General features: G+C 42.0%; 1 protein-coding gene across 5 annotated transcripts in view; it reads right to left on the bottom strand.

Annotated features, from left to right (window-relative positions):
* CUX1 (cut like homeobox 1) overlaps nucleotides 1-15,398 on the bottom strand; it is a 401,081-nt gene that overhangs the window by 291,337 nt on the left and 94,346 nt on the right. For all 5 annotated transcript variants that reach the window (XM_033921595.1, XM_033921599.1, XM_033921597.1 and 2 more), the window contains exons 5-6: nucleotides 12,437-12,574; nucleotides 6,839-6,962 (exon numbers count right to left, since the gene is read on the bottom strand). In XM_033921595.1, the coding sequence (XP_033777486.1) occupies nucleotides 6,839-6,962; nucleotides 12,437-12,574 (262 nt within the window). The remainder of the gene's footprint in view (nucleotides 1-6,838; nucleotides 6,963-12,436; nucleotides 12,575-15,398) is intronic.

Genomic DNA, 15,398 nt, shown 5'->3' with positions numbered 1-15,398 from the left:
AGGGAGGTACCTAAGGCCTGACTGGTTCAGACGTTAGCCATTTGAGTCAATCAGGACTTTTGGCACATGATGTGCCATTGGAAAAAAATAGACAGACCTGTTGTTTTTTTCTGATCGCTAAAACCCCTTTTTTTGAATAGCCAAGCAATGTTAGTGCATCAATTACTTGGCTACTTTGCATGGGGTTTTAGCTAATTTGCATGGCCAGATCGGAAAATGGGTGATTGAGGGGAAAAACATGTGGTGGGCTGTTTTGTGAATCGGGTTAGCACAATCAGATAGTAAAAGAGACAAAATTTGTTAAGAAGCATCCTGCGCACATCCAGTTCTTCAAAAGGCGATCTTGCGTTCTGTAAACAGTAGGCTGAAAAGCAGACAAACACACTTCCTGATTAACATGAAAAAGCCAAAACCACTTTCAGCAGGAAGGAAAGAACCGAACTCAGGGAAATCCCAGTATCTGAGATGCAGAGGAACAGTTCCCTAAAAAAAAGAGCCTGGAGTTACAAGACCCACCGTGCTGAGGTAACAACTATCAGAAACAGGGTCTTGATCATCAAATCCAAAAGGGAAGCATCCCAAAGGGGCTCAAAGGGAGCCTTGGTGAGGCAAGACAGCACCAGGTTGAGGTCCAAGGAAGGGAACGGTTGCTTAACCTGCAGCCTGATGCGAAGAGCCCCTTTCAGAAATCTAACGACATCAAGATGAGATGCCAACAAGGAACAAAGATCCCGGGCACTAAAACAAGAGAGCCCAGCTACCTTGACCCGAAGTGATGCTACAGGGAGGCCTTTATCAAGTAAAGCTTGCAGAAAGGTAAGAATCACAGAGATCAGAGCCGAATAAGGGTTCATCTAGTGCTGAGCGGACCAATGTTAGAAAGTCTTCCAAGCCTTGGAGCAAGCAGAAACTGTGGATGACGTCTTAGACTTCAGAAGAGTGTGAATAACGATCAGAATAGCCTTTCTGTTCTAAAGTTTTGTGCTCAAAAGCCATCCCATAAGAGCAAAGCATCCATTCCCCTTAACTATATCTATGACATCCTGTTTGTCTATCTTGCCTTTTTAGATTGTAAGCTCTTTTAAGCAGGGACTGTTTTCTTACTCCTTGTGACTCTGGTAGCACTATAGAAATAATTAATAGTAGTAGTAGTAGGACCTCTATGCAGACCAGACCCTGTATAAGCAGGTCTGGATGGGCACACACCTGAAGGCCGCAACCGGTACGAAGACGCATCAGATCCGTGTACCACGGTCTGTAAGGTCAATCTGGAGCTACCTGAATGGCGAAGCCTGGATTGACCGTGATCTGTTGAATGACTCGGCTTATCATGGGCCAGGGAGGAAAGACATATAGGAGAATCTCCTGAGGCCATGGCTGCACTAGAGTGCCGAGATCCTCGCTTCTGGGCTTGGATCTTCGACTGACTGAATAAACAATCCAATTTCTTGTTCTTTGCTGTGGCCATGAGACCAAAGCAGTGCCAGCTCTAGCACCGCACTATGGCTTGAAATGGCGCTGTGGACAGGATCCACTCGCCTAGATCCAGAGTCTGTCTGCTGAGAAGGCACAGTTACTTACTGTAACAGGTGTTATTCCAGGGATAGCAGACAGATATTCTTTTTTTTTCCATGAAATTTTATTTTGAGTTTTCAAAAAGTTACATTAGAACAAAGAACTATAACAGAACATCAGTGAGCTTCACAATACATAAGTACATATATCAGTATAGAGCGTAGAAGTACAATATTTATTTGCATGCTTACATTTGAAACAAGAAAGACAGAAAGAATCACTGTAAGTTGAAAAAATATCTTTAAACACTGCTTGGCAGTGATTGCAGATACATTATTAAAAGAGACCAATGTTTATTGAAGGAAATCGTGTTTGCAAATTTTGTTGCAAGGGTCAATCTGGAGGCTGGATACAACATTGCTTTGCCGCTCCGGCTTCGGGGAAGAAAAATGGTGTTATCACTCTGCTCTGTAAATCCCTCAATTTCCAACTTTCCTCTCACAAATTTGACTCTAAAGGACGCTGGTCCTTTCTTGACGGTTCCATTGATGGAAAACCTCTGAAACTTTTCAACATATACGCTCCTAATGCTGATGACCCTTCCTTTTTTCAATCCTTTCACACTATTTGCAACTCTTTCTTGTCAACAGACACCATACTCGCTGGGGACTTCAACTTCCCCTTGGACCCATTCATTGACAGATCCTCACACTGTCGTCCTTCCAAACTCAGAGTCAGATCGTCGGTCACCAACCTGATGTCAACTTATGGATGGTCCGACATTTGGAGGATATTCCACCCTATCTCCAAAGACTTTACGTTCTACTCTGCGCCTCATCACTCATTCTCAAGGATTGACTACATCATGGGTTCTAAGGACATTGTTACCATCACCACCTCTGCGAAAATTCATGATATCACTATTTCGGACCATGCAGCTGTTTCTTGTTCTTTGAACTGGTCTAACCTTCCTAAATCAAGACAATGGAGATTGATCAACTTTCTTTTACAAGATGACTCTTATCTCCCACATCAAGCATGAATCTCAGATCTTCTTCCTCAACAACCTCTCCTCTGTTTCTGATTTTTCCCTTGTCTGGGAATCTTATAAAGCCTGGCTGCGAGGAGAATCGATCAGCTTTGCTGCTTCTCTCCGTAGCCCTTTCAGGACCAAGGGACATATTTGTCCCATAACTTTAAAATCCTATAAATTTTGATTGGGATAGTCTACAGTTCTAAATTTGATATGTACGGATTCCATATGATACTGCCTTTATGTAAACAAACTGGTTCCGACATTCATTCATTAGCGTCGTTGCCAGATTGACGAGAAGATTCACTTGCCACACTGTCCATAAGCCAGAAGTGTGATTTTTTTTAAAAAAAATAATGATATTTCACAAAAAAAATCAATTTTTTGGCATCTGCAAGCCCTTTTTACCATAAAAATGTCGTCAAAACCACAAAAATTGGCCTACGATCCTTATGGTCCTGAAAGGGTTAAACAAAAGAAATCAACCCTCCACCAACTTGAATCTGACATTCATATTTATGAAACTCAGCTTTACCACCAATTTGATTCCTCCACTTACAAGAAGTTGCAACAATTGAAATTTCAGTATAATGAAATTTTTAGTTCTCTTGCCTCTGCCTCAATATTTTGACGCTCTGCAACATATTATGCATCCTCTAATAAATCTGGACATCTCCTGGCCACATATCTCAAAGGTAAGCATTCTAAACAACGGATCACTCATATCAAAACCGCTACTGGCCACCTTCATACTACTACAAAGGATATTTTGGAAGACTTCCGCACCTTTTATGAAAATTTGTACACCTCCGAATCTTCCTCAACAGAACTCCACATCACGGAATTTCTACATTCTCTGGATCTGCCTTCCCTCACAGCCTCTCAACAGCAATCCCTGAGTCGACCTTTGTCTCTAGAAGAAATCACCAAAGCTGTCTCTTCGCTCCCTTCTGCTAAAGCTCCTGGTCCTGATGGTCTTCCTCCTGAATTTTACAAATCTCTCTCCACTTTTCTATCACCGCACCTACTTACCTACTTTCAACATTTAATTGACTCTCCTGACAGCCTTCATCGTTTTTTAGAAGCAAAAATCAGCCTTCTGCCAAAGCCAAATCGTGATCCTCAACTGGTGAAGAATTATCGTCCTATTTCACTTCTAAACTTGGATTACAAAATCTTTGCTAAACTCTTGGTTTTGCGATTGGAAACAGTCATGCCCAGCTTGATTCATAGAGACCAAGTGGGCTTCATGAAAGGAAGATATGGTGCTGATAATACTAGACTCTTATGTCATATCCTCCACTCCGCCCTGTCAGACACCAACTCCTCAGCTATAGTTTCCCTGGATGCAGAAAAAGCTTTTGACAGGGTGGAGTGGAAATATCTTTTTTGTGTATTGTCTCATTTTGGCCTCCCCCAACAGTTTACCCATATGATCTCTCTGTTATACCATTACCCCATGGCTAAGTTGATTGTTAATGACGACGCCTCAACCCCATTTACACTATCCCGAGGGACTAGACAAGGCTGTCCTATGTCCCCTCTCTTATTTAACCTTGCTCTTGAACCTCTCCTCGCAGCCATCCGGCAATCCCCAAGTATTAAGGGTATTACAATTGCTAATGTGGAATTTAAGATCTCAGCATATGCTGATGATGTTCTTTTGTATCTTACTGACCCGCAGTCCTCCATATCCTCCCTAGGTCATCTTATTTCTTTCTTTTCCACGATGTCTGGTTACAAAATTAACTGGGATAAATCTGAAATAATGCCCCTCAATAACTCCTGTATTCCTTTCATCAACACGTCATATCCCTTTACTTGGGTTACTTCAGGCATAAAATACTTAGGCTTACCATTTGAAAAGGACATCAATTCTTCCTCTCAAGCTATAGCTGCCAAACTCCTTTCTCAGATTAAAGATGCATTAGCCTCTTGGTCCCCATTACATCTTTCCTGGTGGGGGAGGCTGGATACGTTAAAAATGATGGTAATTCCCAAAATCACTTATATCTTTAACATGTTTCCCCTCATGTTCCCCCCTACCTCTTTACAAACAGCTAGAAAGCCTTATGCTCCGCTTTCTTTGGAATAATAAACCGCACCGTATTTCACTGCTAAAATTGAAGTCACCTAAACAATCTGGTGGGGTCAATTTCCCAGACCTTCGCTGCTATCATAAGGCTTTCATTCTGAGGCAAGGAGCAATGTGGCTTTCCCCCTCGACTGTCTCCGATCCTCCTAATTGGTTCTCCCTAGAAACAGCTCTTATGCGCCCCTATCCGCTACTGAGACTTTTGGGCTCCACCCTTCTTAAGCATTCTCCTTATAACCCACTTATTACGACCACTTACAAAGTTTTCACAGAGCTTGATAAAAATCTAGACATACCCTGGTGTAAATCATCTTTTTATCCTTTATGGAATAATCGTCAATTTCTGATAGATAAAAAACCTATTGCATGGCCCTCCTGGTTCGCCAAACATATCTGGTCTATAGATTCTATCTGTCATCCTGATGGTTCTTGGCTTTCCTTTGCTGAACTAATGACTTCCTTTTCACTTCCTGAATCACAATTCTATCGCTGGCTGCAACTACGCTCCTCCATAACAAAATCAGGTTTCCTTACTCCTGGCTCCAATTGTATACCGTCTCTGTATACTCTCTCCAACCAATTTTTAGATGCTGGTCATACCACCTCCCATTTCTATAAACTTCTCAAATCCCATTTTCCTAACCCATCTCTTTCTCTCTTACGATCCTGGGAACAGGACCTAAACAAGACCATTTCCGAGGATGACTGGTCTCGCATCTTCCACTCTACCTTTCACACCTCCAGATCGGCATCCGTCCTCCAAAGCATGTTTTTTCTTTTGCACAGGGCCCAATGGACTCCCCTCAAATCCTACAACATAAATCCCTCCTATTCAAAAAACTGCTGGACGTGTCATAAAGAGGAGGGCTCTTTAAAACATCTCCTTTTTTCCTGTTCCTCAATACACTCCTTTTGGAGTGCTGTCTGGGATACTATTTGTTCCATTTTCCACCTTAATATAACCCTTGATTATCAAATGTTACTTCTCAAATCCACTGCCCTGAAGGACACACTTTCGGAGGATGATGCTTACCTGATAGATTTCTTGCTTTCCCTCGCTCTCAAGCTCCTACTTAGCAACTGGAAAGACCTTACTAAGGTGTCACATACTCAATGGTGGAATTCAGTCTGTCTTACCTATCGCACTGAAGCTTACTTAGCTAAAGCCACCAATAGATTCTCTCGCTTTCAAACCAGATGGAACTCACTAAGAATCTTCCTCAGTATTCCTATTTCTTGATTTCTTTGGCTCTGTCATGCCTTTTACTTTTCCCCTTTCTTCCTCTTTTTCATTTTTCTTTATTCATGCTGTTGAGTTGTATTTTCACTTGTTCTAAGTGTATGAGTTATACAACTACAGTTTATTCCAGATTATAATGAGATCGCTTTGTTCAGATATTGGTTTGTACATGCACTATATTACGTATTTTGTATAACTCTTGTTTTTCATTCATCTGTATGTTTATCTTTTGAAAAATTTTTCAATAAAAAAACCTTGACTTAAAAAAAAGATAGGCACACTGAACAACATCAAACCTAGACCCAGAAAGATTTTTAATATTGGACAGCAAAAGAGATTTTAATTATATATTCCTTTTTTGGTAAAATTTGGATTGCCTACAGCTACCCGTATGAACCCTGATATTGTGAGGAACATTGTTGTCCGTATGAGTGGAGCTTGAATAAAATACACAACCAGAATTAAAGTCCTTTGTAGATGACAATAGACAGGTAATAGAGCTAAAGGCAGAGAACTAATTTCCCTTATATGGCCTAAAACTAGACAAGACAATAAAATCTTCAAAAAATACACGAACCAATCAAATTATAAAATCTTATCAACTCAAATTACCACTCAAATTATCCAGAGATGCTCCAAGCGGTCTAAGAAGCCCTAACGTCAATGTGCCACACAAAAGCGCACGCCTTCGACATGTGCCTTAAATGGCTCACAGAATGGCTGTGCGCCGTTATGAGATCAGCTTTTAAACAAAAGCTCAGCATCTGACGTTGCAGCAGAGGGCGGAGCATGCTTCCATGCCTGGGACACGACTTGGCAATGTCAGCAAGCAGAACGAGATGTTAGTACTGGTGCTGTTTACGGTGTCAAACATTAAATACAAAGAATTATTCAGTACCATGAGCAGTGAAACAATCTTTACAGAGAGAAAATAACATAACTCAGCATTACTCACTGTTCTTTCTCTGCAAAGTCATTTTGCAACTTCTGTTCCTTTTCAAGAGCTATGGTCTCTGCCTGATTCCTCAGGGTCTGTTCATATTCCCTGATTTTTTCTTTAAGTGCTTTTATTGTAACCTCTGAAGCAAAACAAAACAAAAAACTGTTTACTCAGTGTCATGTGGTTATGTAATACAATGTTTGCTTTACCCTGTAGGTTCAATGTGTTCAGCTCTTCAACTCTGACATAAAATCAATGGAAGCAAGTCCCTTCAGAAGCCTTTTACTATGTTAAATTGAACTTTAAACATTTCAGTTAAGAAGGATCAATGGATGTTGCTGTGGGAAGAAGAACAAGGGTTTCTCCAACAACAAAAAAAAATCAATGGTAAAATATATCACCACCCAACTGGCTTCTTTCAAATTAGCTCTCTGCTGAATGGAGATTAATGAAGTCCTACTGTAAGTTTAAGGATAGATTGCCCCCCATTTTTTATAAAGCCCATGAACATATACAAGCCTCTCTCAATGAATTTGAGCTATATATTTTCCATCATTTAGCACCAATGAAAAACACAATAACTTTGGGATCAAGGTTCAGCCAGCAGCGCTCAGCCTTTTGTTCACCAATGCCAGTGCTAAAACTGGAAATTCAAAGCTAGGTCATGTCCAAGCACAGGCATTAAATTTCCAGGCTTTCAGAGCCAGCTAACATACAGCTAGTTAAGTTTTGCATTCAGTATTTAACCAGCTATGGGTTACCATATCAAGATTGAACTGACTTTTATGCAGTCCTATTGATGGCCCATTAAGTTCTGAATGTTAGCATTCAAGCAGCCAAGTGCTAACTTTGCCCTGGACAACCACCAAAATAGCTGGTTTTGAGTTCAGTACTAACAGGTTAAGTCCCACTGAAAATGACCGGTTAGCCCCAAACAGGCAATTTAACCATAGTAAGATAGTAAATGATGAAAGAAAAAGACCTGAACAGTCCCAGTCTGCCCATTAAAAATGCATGATTAAATTAACTTGTCTCTTCTTTGATATTTCTGGGTCATAGATTGTAAAATCCACCTGGTATTGTCCTTGGTTCCAAATGCTGAAGTTGCCATCCAAGCTCACTCCAGGCTATCCAACCATCCTGTTTGCAGGATATCTACCATAAAGTCTGGCCAGTAACATCCTCATGTTCCAAGTTAGCGGAATTCCCATTGATGCCCTCCCCAACCCAATCCTACACCAAATTGTCACAAATGGGACACAGACTGTGCAAGTCTGTTCAGTACCTGCCTTAGCTCTTTAATTTACATTCTTCATTTTCTAATTAGAGATCTTCTATGTTTATCCCATGCTTTTTGGAATTCCATCTCCATTTTCCTCTCCACCACTTCCTTCGGGAGGGCATTCCAGGCATCTACCACCCTCTCCGTGAAAAAGAATTTCCTGACATTTGCGGGTGAGCATTGTCGTGAAGAATGAGTGGCCCAGCCAAGAGCAACTGAGATCAAGTTTTGTGCATTTTTCTGCGCTTTTTTTTGCAAAACAATTACGATAATACACTGCTGTGACTCTTCTTCCACGTGGAACTTTGTCTGTGATGATGATGCCTTCATGATCATAAGCAAAAACCATCATTTTTTGACTTTTGATTGAGCTCGTCAAAATTTTTTTGGTCATGGGGAAAATGGAGTTCATCATTGAAAAACTATGCAAATAGGGCTGGGAGGTGTTACTTCATGCTCCCTACAGTCTAGACATGAGTCCAAGGGACTTTGACCGTTTTCCAAAGTTGAAACAACCTATGCGTAGACATTGTTTTGCATCTCTGGAAGAGCTTTCTTCCACTGGTACCCGAGCCATTCGGCAACTGAACAAAAATGGTTTCTACAGAACAACTAATTGCAGAAGGATCAGCAACAGTTTTTGATAATCTAAACTTAACTCACATACTTGAGAATGAAAATTTGGAGGTGCAAACTGCTACATTGATAGTAGATTTTGTGTTACAACCTGATAGAGATTGGATATTGAAAATGTTTCTTCATCAGACAGACCCAGAGACAGCATCAGGCTTTTCTGAAGTTACATCCTAAAGTTATGCAATTAGGTGTTTTATTTTGACTCAATTTTCCTTGTAAATGTGTTGTTAAATTACAATCAGTGAAGTATAATTTTTTTTAGGCCTCAACATTTAAGTTCTTTTTTGGACTCTCGAATGCTTCTTGCCTCTCATCTACTCCATAAATTATAGCCTTTGGTACTTCCATTCCAAAGTAGAGTTTGATCATTTTTTTGTTCTGGAATTGTGCCTTATTTTCCCCTCTTTTTAGAGGACTTGAGAGAGATTTGTATAAGTAATTTCTATATCTTTTTCTAATTTGAAGGATAAATGGTTTTTTCCACTATATTCATTTCATTTCAAGTATGTAATTGGTTCTTTCAAGAAATGTATTAATCATTTAAATCTTTGCTATTCAAGAGTTGTCTTGTAAAACATATTAAAATTTCTTAAAGGAAAAATCAACTACAACTGTATAGGACAAAGATGGAAATCTGCAGTTTTGACTGCAAGAACTAAACCAGGAGCCAATTGTGGAAGTGACCACGAGCTTTGGACATGCAAATCCAGGTAAAGCTTCACAAGAAGATTAGAGACTTCCCAAAATACGACTTTGAAAACATTCCATCAGACTATTGGATAAAACTAGACAACAAATTTGCCTCTCTTGATACAGGAGAAAGAGAGCCTGAAAAGTTATGGAATGACATTAAAATTGTAATTAGTGCTGAACTGATTTAATTGATGTACTCTTTCAGCTGTAATTGTATTTCAGATTGAATGTTTTTTACCTTGAATCAAATTGAATGTTTCTACCTTGTATCAGATTGAATGTTTTTACCTTGTATCTCAATCACTGACTGTATGTATCTCTGTTGTAAACCGCTTTGAACTTCTGGTATCTACTATAATAAAACGCTAAGCGCGCATTCGCACTCCTAACGGCGTGATCTGTGATCCATATGTCTATGGCAGGCAGGAGTGCAAATGCGCACATAAAACGGTCCCTGTGGTCTTGCCGGCTCCCCCCTCACTCACAGTAAGTAATTTCTTCGTCGGCACCCCCCCCACCTCGCGCACCTCTCCTCAAAGCACCCGAACCCCCGTTGACCCTCCCATCGCGGTCTTACCCTCCCATCCCTTCCCGCCGTCTTACCGGCTCACTTAGTCTCTTGCCGCCTCCCTTCCCTTCCCACGGTCCCGACTGTTGACCCTCCCATTGCGGTCTGACTCTCCTATCCCTTCCCGTCGTCTGACTGGCTCACTTAGTCCCTTGCCACCCCCCTTCCCTTCCCGCGGTCCCGACAAACCTGCCAACTCCATCAGCGTCCGCAGCACTCTACACACGCTGCTTCAGGGCCTTCTACTGCCCTGATTTGCTCTGCTGCGTCTCTGATGATGTCATCAGGGACGTGCCAGAGTAAATCAGGGCAGTAGAAGGCCCCGAAGCAGTGTGTGTAGAGTGCTGCGGATGCTGCTTCAGTCGGCAGGTTTGTCGGGACCACGGGAAGGGAAGGGACTAAGGAAGCTGGCCAGACCACGGGAAGGGAAAGGGGGGGTAGGGGAAAACGCTGCTGCTGCACAGGTAAGTGTTGTGGGGGGAGGGAATTGGAGGGGGAGGGAATTGGAGGGGGAGGGAATGCTGCTGCAGCTGCTGTACAGGGAAGTGGGAGGGAGGGAAATGCTGTTGCTGCTGCACAGGGAAGTGGGGTGGGTGGAGGGAAATGCTGCTGCTGCTGCACAGAAAAATGGAGGGGGAGGGATAGAAGGAAAGATAGACAGTGGGAGGGAGGGAGACGGAAAGAAAAGAAGAAAGATACAAGGGCAGGGAGAGACAAAGAAAAACAGACAAAGGGAGCCAGGGAGAGAGACAGACAGAAAGAAAGACAGTGGGAGGGAGAGAGACAGAAATAAAGAAAGACAGACATATATTCTAGCACCCGTTAATGTAACGGGCTTAAATACTAGTAGCAGTATATAAGAAATAAAATTATTATTATTATTAAAGGGTAGGCCCAGTAGGCACGTGCCTCGGGCTCGAAAACATCAGGGGGCCCACCGGCGTTAGGGGAAGGCAAACAGAGCAGCTGTCCTGCATTTCTTCCCCTTTCCCTCACCTTCATGGTGCTTTTCCAAGCTCTCTCTGAGTGGCCCTCACTAGTTGAACGTGCACAGCTGCCGAAAAGCTTCTCTTCTGATGATATCTTGCAGAAACTGGACGTTGCATCAGAGGAAAAGCTTCGGGGTAGCCATGTGTGTGCAACTTGTGACCATGGCTTCCCTGTCAGGGCCCATCTGAGAGAGAGAACTTCACTTTTAGAAAGCGTGGTGAGGGGGAGGGAGGGAGAAGGCCCAATAATAGGAAATAGTATAAAGGTCTTGTGAAAACCTTCGAAGTAGTGGTGGGTTCACTGTGAAACGCTGGTCATTGTTGGGCAGACCTGTTCTACCATATGGTTCAGAACGCTACAATGATCATTTTGAGTTTATTAATCCATTAAATGCACTTTACAGAAAACATATTTAAATAGAGTGTAAAAAATAGGTAAAAGTAAGAGAATTTTATATGGATTAAACAGTCACAGTTGTTTAACAGAAGGTTTTATGCCAATGATTGAGATACACCAGAGCACTGAAGACTGCAAACTTGTAGGGGCTGAGGCTTTTCTTCGATACTCTTAGCATCTAATGTTTATGTTTTCTGTAGCAAAGTTTTCTGGAGTAAAGTTTTAGTGTTGAGTTTGATGATGTACAGATTTTTATGCCTTGGAAGGAAAAAGATGTGTCACTTATGGAAAAGGGAATTATCCTATAGTTCTTTTGAATGTCAGTTACATTGTAATAGCTTGGTTCTCAATATGCAGGAAACAGATTCTGATGGTTCAAGTTGGTGGTGTTTCACCTTCTCTGATGCTTAACTTGTGCTGGTGGTCATGTGTGGTACTGGGGTGATACTGGGATCATATCTTCATGAGTGAGGCTCAATGGCTCATATTGTCAGTTTTCTTTAGACTGAAAACACTATATAGATCAAGGACATTTTGCCGATGGATTTTGGCTAGTAGTCCAGCTGTCTGTTCTTACAATTTTCTGCTTGTCCTTTATAGAGGAAGTTACATTGGCTCCCGATGAGAACAAGAGTTCAATTTAATAAAGAATTTTCAGATATAGCATGCTGGTTTTATCTAACCTTCAAAATGTAAACATCAGCGCACCCTCTGTAGAATAAGCCATATTTTAAAAGTACATGCACAAGGCTATAGTGCACCAAAAGAGTCACAAATTCAACAAATTCAATAATCATCCTCAAGCAATCAAAAGTTTTACTACAGCTTTTAAAGCAGCAGGCTCTTTTGAATCTGCCTTCAATAAGTTAAAAAGAAAATAAAAAGGATAAAAATGTCATCCCTGGACACTGACAGCACTGCTTAATTATAGTTCCACAGTTCCATTACAAATATAGATCAGGAGAAATGTCTATGCATTCTATCTTCTAAATCATCTCACTCTTGTTGCTGGTTTAAATACAAGAAAGTAAATAATTGTACTGGATACCTTGATTTTTAACTTCAGCAAATTCTTTGTTGTACTCCTCTAGGGTTTCCCGCAACTTCTGGTTTTCTGTTTCAATATCATGCATACGCTGGACCTTGAACTGAAGTTGCTGCCCCAAATCCAAGGCTGGTACTGGATCTAAAAATAAATTAATATTACTTTTATCAATTTAATAGGTCACAGCCTTAAAAATTTTCTACTGAAAAGCTTTCTGCTTCATCATTTGTTACAAATAATACTGTATATCTGGAGTTTACATTTACTTAGAGACCTTTGCAAAAGGTATAGCACAAATTTTCCTCTGCAAGAGGGCTTTCAATCAAAGAGCCATTCATGCCCTCTTCTACATCTATAATAACAATTTTAATCAGAATCTTCAATGATGAAATGAACAGAGGCGTCATTACTACATTTTAGGTAGTCTCCAATTACCTCCTCCTGTCTAAATCCAAAGGTCTGTAATCCATCCTCATCCTCCTTAATATTTATACAGCTTTTGACCCAGTAAACCACCACATTGCCCTTGCTTGGGTTTCAGGTCTCTGTTATCTCATGGTTTTCTTCCTATCTCTCCCATTTAACCTTTAGTGTATATTCTGGTGGATCCTCCTCCACAGTCATCTTGCTATCAGTCGGTGCATCTCAGGGGTCTGTTTTGGGACTACTTCTTTCTTTCATCTACAAATCTTTCCTTTGTGCTCTAATCTCCTCAAATGGCTTTCAGTATCAACCTCTATGTCGATGACTCACAGATCTCTCTCTCTACACCTGAAATCTCTACAGACATTCAGGCCTGGGTGTCAGCCTGTCTGACATTACAACCTGGATAATAATAATAATAACTTTATTCTTCTATACCGCCATAATCGAAAGACTTCTAGGCGGTTCACATTTGAAGAAGGCTGGACAATCAGCAAAATACAGGATGTAAGAAGAGAGGGTTACATAAGAAATAGGTAAAGGAACAGCAAAGACTGCGAAATTACATCGAGGTAGAGAGAGGGAGAATATATCATTTAGAGCAGGGGTGCCCAACGCGTCGATCGCGATCGACCAGTAGCTCAGGAAGGCAACTCGAGTCGATCGCACTCGTGTTGCCGTCCTGATCTACGGGCCGATCAGCCTTCAGTGTTCTCCCTAGGGCCTTTTAGCTGGGCGGTCCGCCCAGCTGTCATCTGCCGCTGCTGAACATTAAAAAAAAACCGGCTTGGAGATTTCAGCCCCTAGCGAACTTATGCTCCGGGCTCTAACGTGTGCGTGCAGGCTTCTCTTCTCTTCCCTCCGAAACCGGAAGTTATGCCCGGGGAGGGGGAGGGGGGGGAGAAGGGAAGCCTGCACGCACATGTTAAGAGCCCTGAAGCAAGCGTTCGCTACGGGCTAAGGCGGGAGACATGTTAGTGAAGCATTTGCTCTTCTTGCTGCCGGGTCCTGCCTACTTTCTGTTTCCGCGAAGGCAGGACCCGGCAGCATTTCCCCCAACAGTTCCTCGCGATGCTGGTCGGCCGAAGCAGGGAGAGGTTGGGGCGGTGTCGGCTTTTGGGCGTGTTATTGGCGTCGGCTTTCGGGCCTGTTATTGGTGGCGGTTTGGGTCCTGGTCCCCGATGGCAGTTTGGGTCCCCGATGGCAGTGGCAGTGTCTTGGGGGAGGGCAGGGAGAAAGAAAGAAAGAAAAAGGGCAGGCAGGGAGACAGAAGGAAAGAAGAAAAACAGAAAAAAAGGAAAGGGAGGCAGAGAGAAAGAAAGGGCAGGGAGAGAGGAAGGAAAAGTTGGGGGATGGAATGAGGTGTGGAGGAGAGGAAGCATACAGGCTGAAAGAAGGGAAGAAAGACTGGATGCACAGTCAGAAGAAGAAAGTGCAACCAGAGACTCATGAAATCACCAGACAAGGTAGGAAAAATGATTTTATTTTAAATTTAGTGATCAAAATGTGTCTCAATATATATCTGCTGTCTATATTTTACACTAAGGTCCCCTTTTACTAAACCGCAATAGAGTTTTTTAGCGCAGGGAGCCTATGAGCGTCGAGAGCAGCGCTGGGCATTCAGCGCAGCTCCCTGCGCTCTAAAAACTGCTATCGTGGTTTAGTAAAAAGGGAGGGGGTATATTTGTCTATTTTTGTATGGTTGTTACTGAGGTGATAGTGCATAGAGTCATCTGCTTTGACCTCTTTGAAAAACCCTGGAATAGGAATGATAATTAACATTTTCTATGCGTACAGTGTGCGTTGTGTTTTTTTTAAATTTTATTGTTGGTAGATCATTTTGACTTGGTCATTTTAAAAGTAGCTCGCAAGCCCAAAAAGTGTGGGCACCCCTGATTTAGAGGCTTCTGTTTAGGAGATGAATTTGTCAAATAGAATGGTTTTAATTGATTTTCGGAATGCACCGTAAGTCAAACTGGCTCTGTTTATGTAGTTGTCCAGCCAGGACTGCTGTCTGCCTGCTTGGAATTTGAAAGTCCTGTCCAGAAAGGATTTGTATTTGCAGCCTGTGATTTTTGGGTAAGTAAATATGTTTCGGTTTCTGGTTGGTCGTATGGGGTTGTGAAATATGAAGTGTGGTAGCAGGTAGGAAGGCGCTAGACCCCAGACCTGCTTGAAACAAAAGCAGGCAAATTTGAACAGAATGCGCGCCTCCATTGGTAGCCAGTGCAATCTCTATCTAAAATTAAACATGGACAAAGGCTGAGCTCCTTATTTTTCCTCCTAAACCTGCCTCTCCTCTTCCCTCATTCTCTAGTTCTGTGGACAAAGCACAGTTACTTACTGTAACGTGTTATCCGGGGACAGCAGACAGATATTCTCACACATATGGGTGGCATCATCCACGGAGCCCGATACAGAGAGTCTGAAAAGTGAACTGTCACTTTAAATTTTAAGAGCTCCGCAACTACCCACACCACACATGCATGACTGCCTTCCCGCCCAACGAGGCTCTAGGGACATCAGTTCCGAAAACAAGCTA

The sequence above is a fragment of the Geotrypetes seraphini genome, chromosome 15, assembly GCF_902459505.1.
Source record: "Geotrypetes seraphini chromosome 15, aGeoSer1.1, whole genome shotgun sequence".
Taxonomy (NCBI): Eukaryota; Metazoa; Chordata; class Amphibia; order Gymnophiona; family Dermophiidae; genus Geotrypetes; species Geotrypetes seraphini.
The sequence above is the reverse complement of the archived record's forward strand: the minus strand, read 5'-3'. Positions and strand labels throughout refer to the sequence as shown.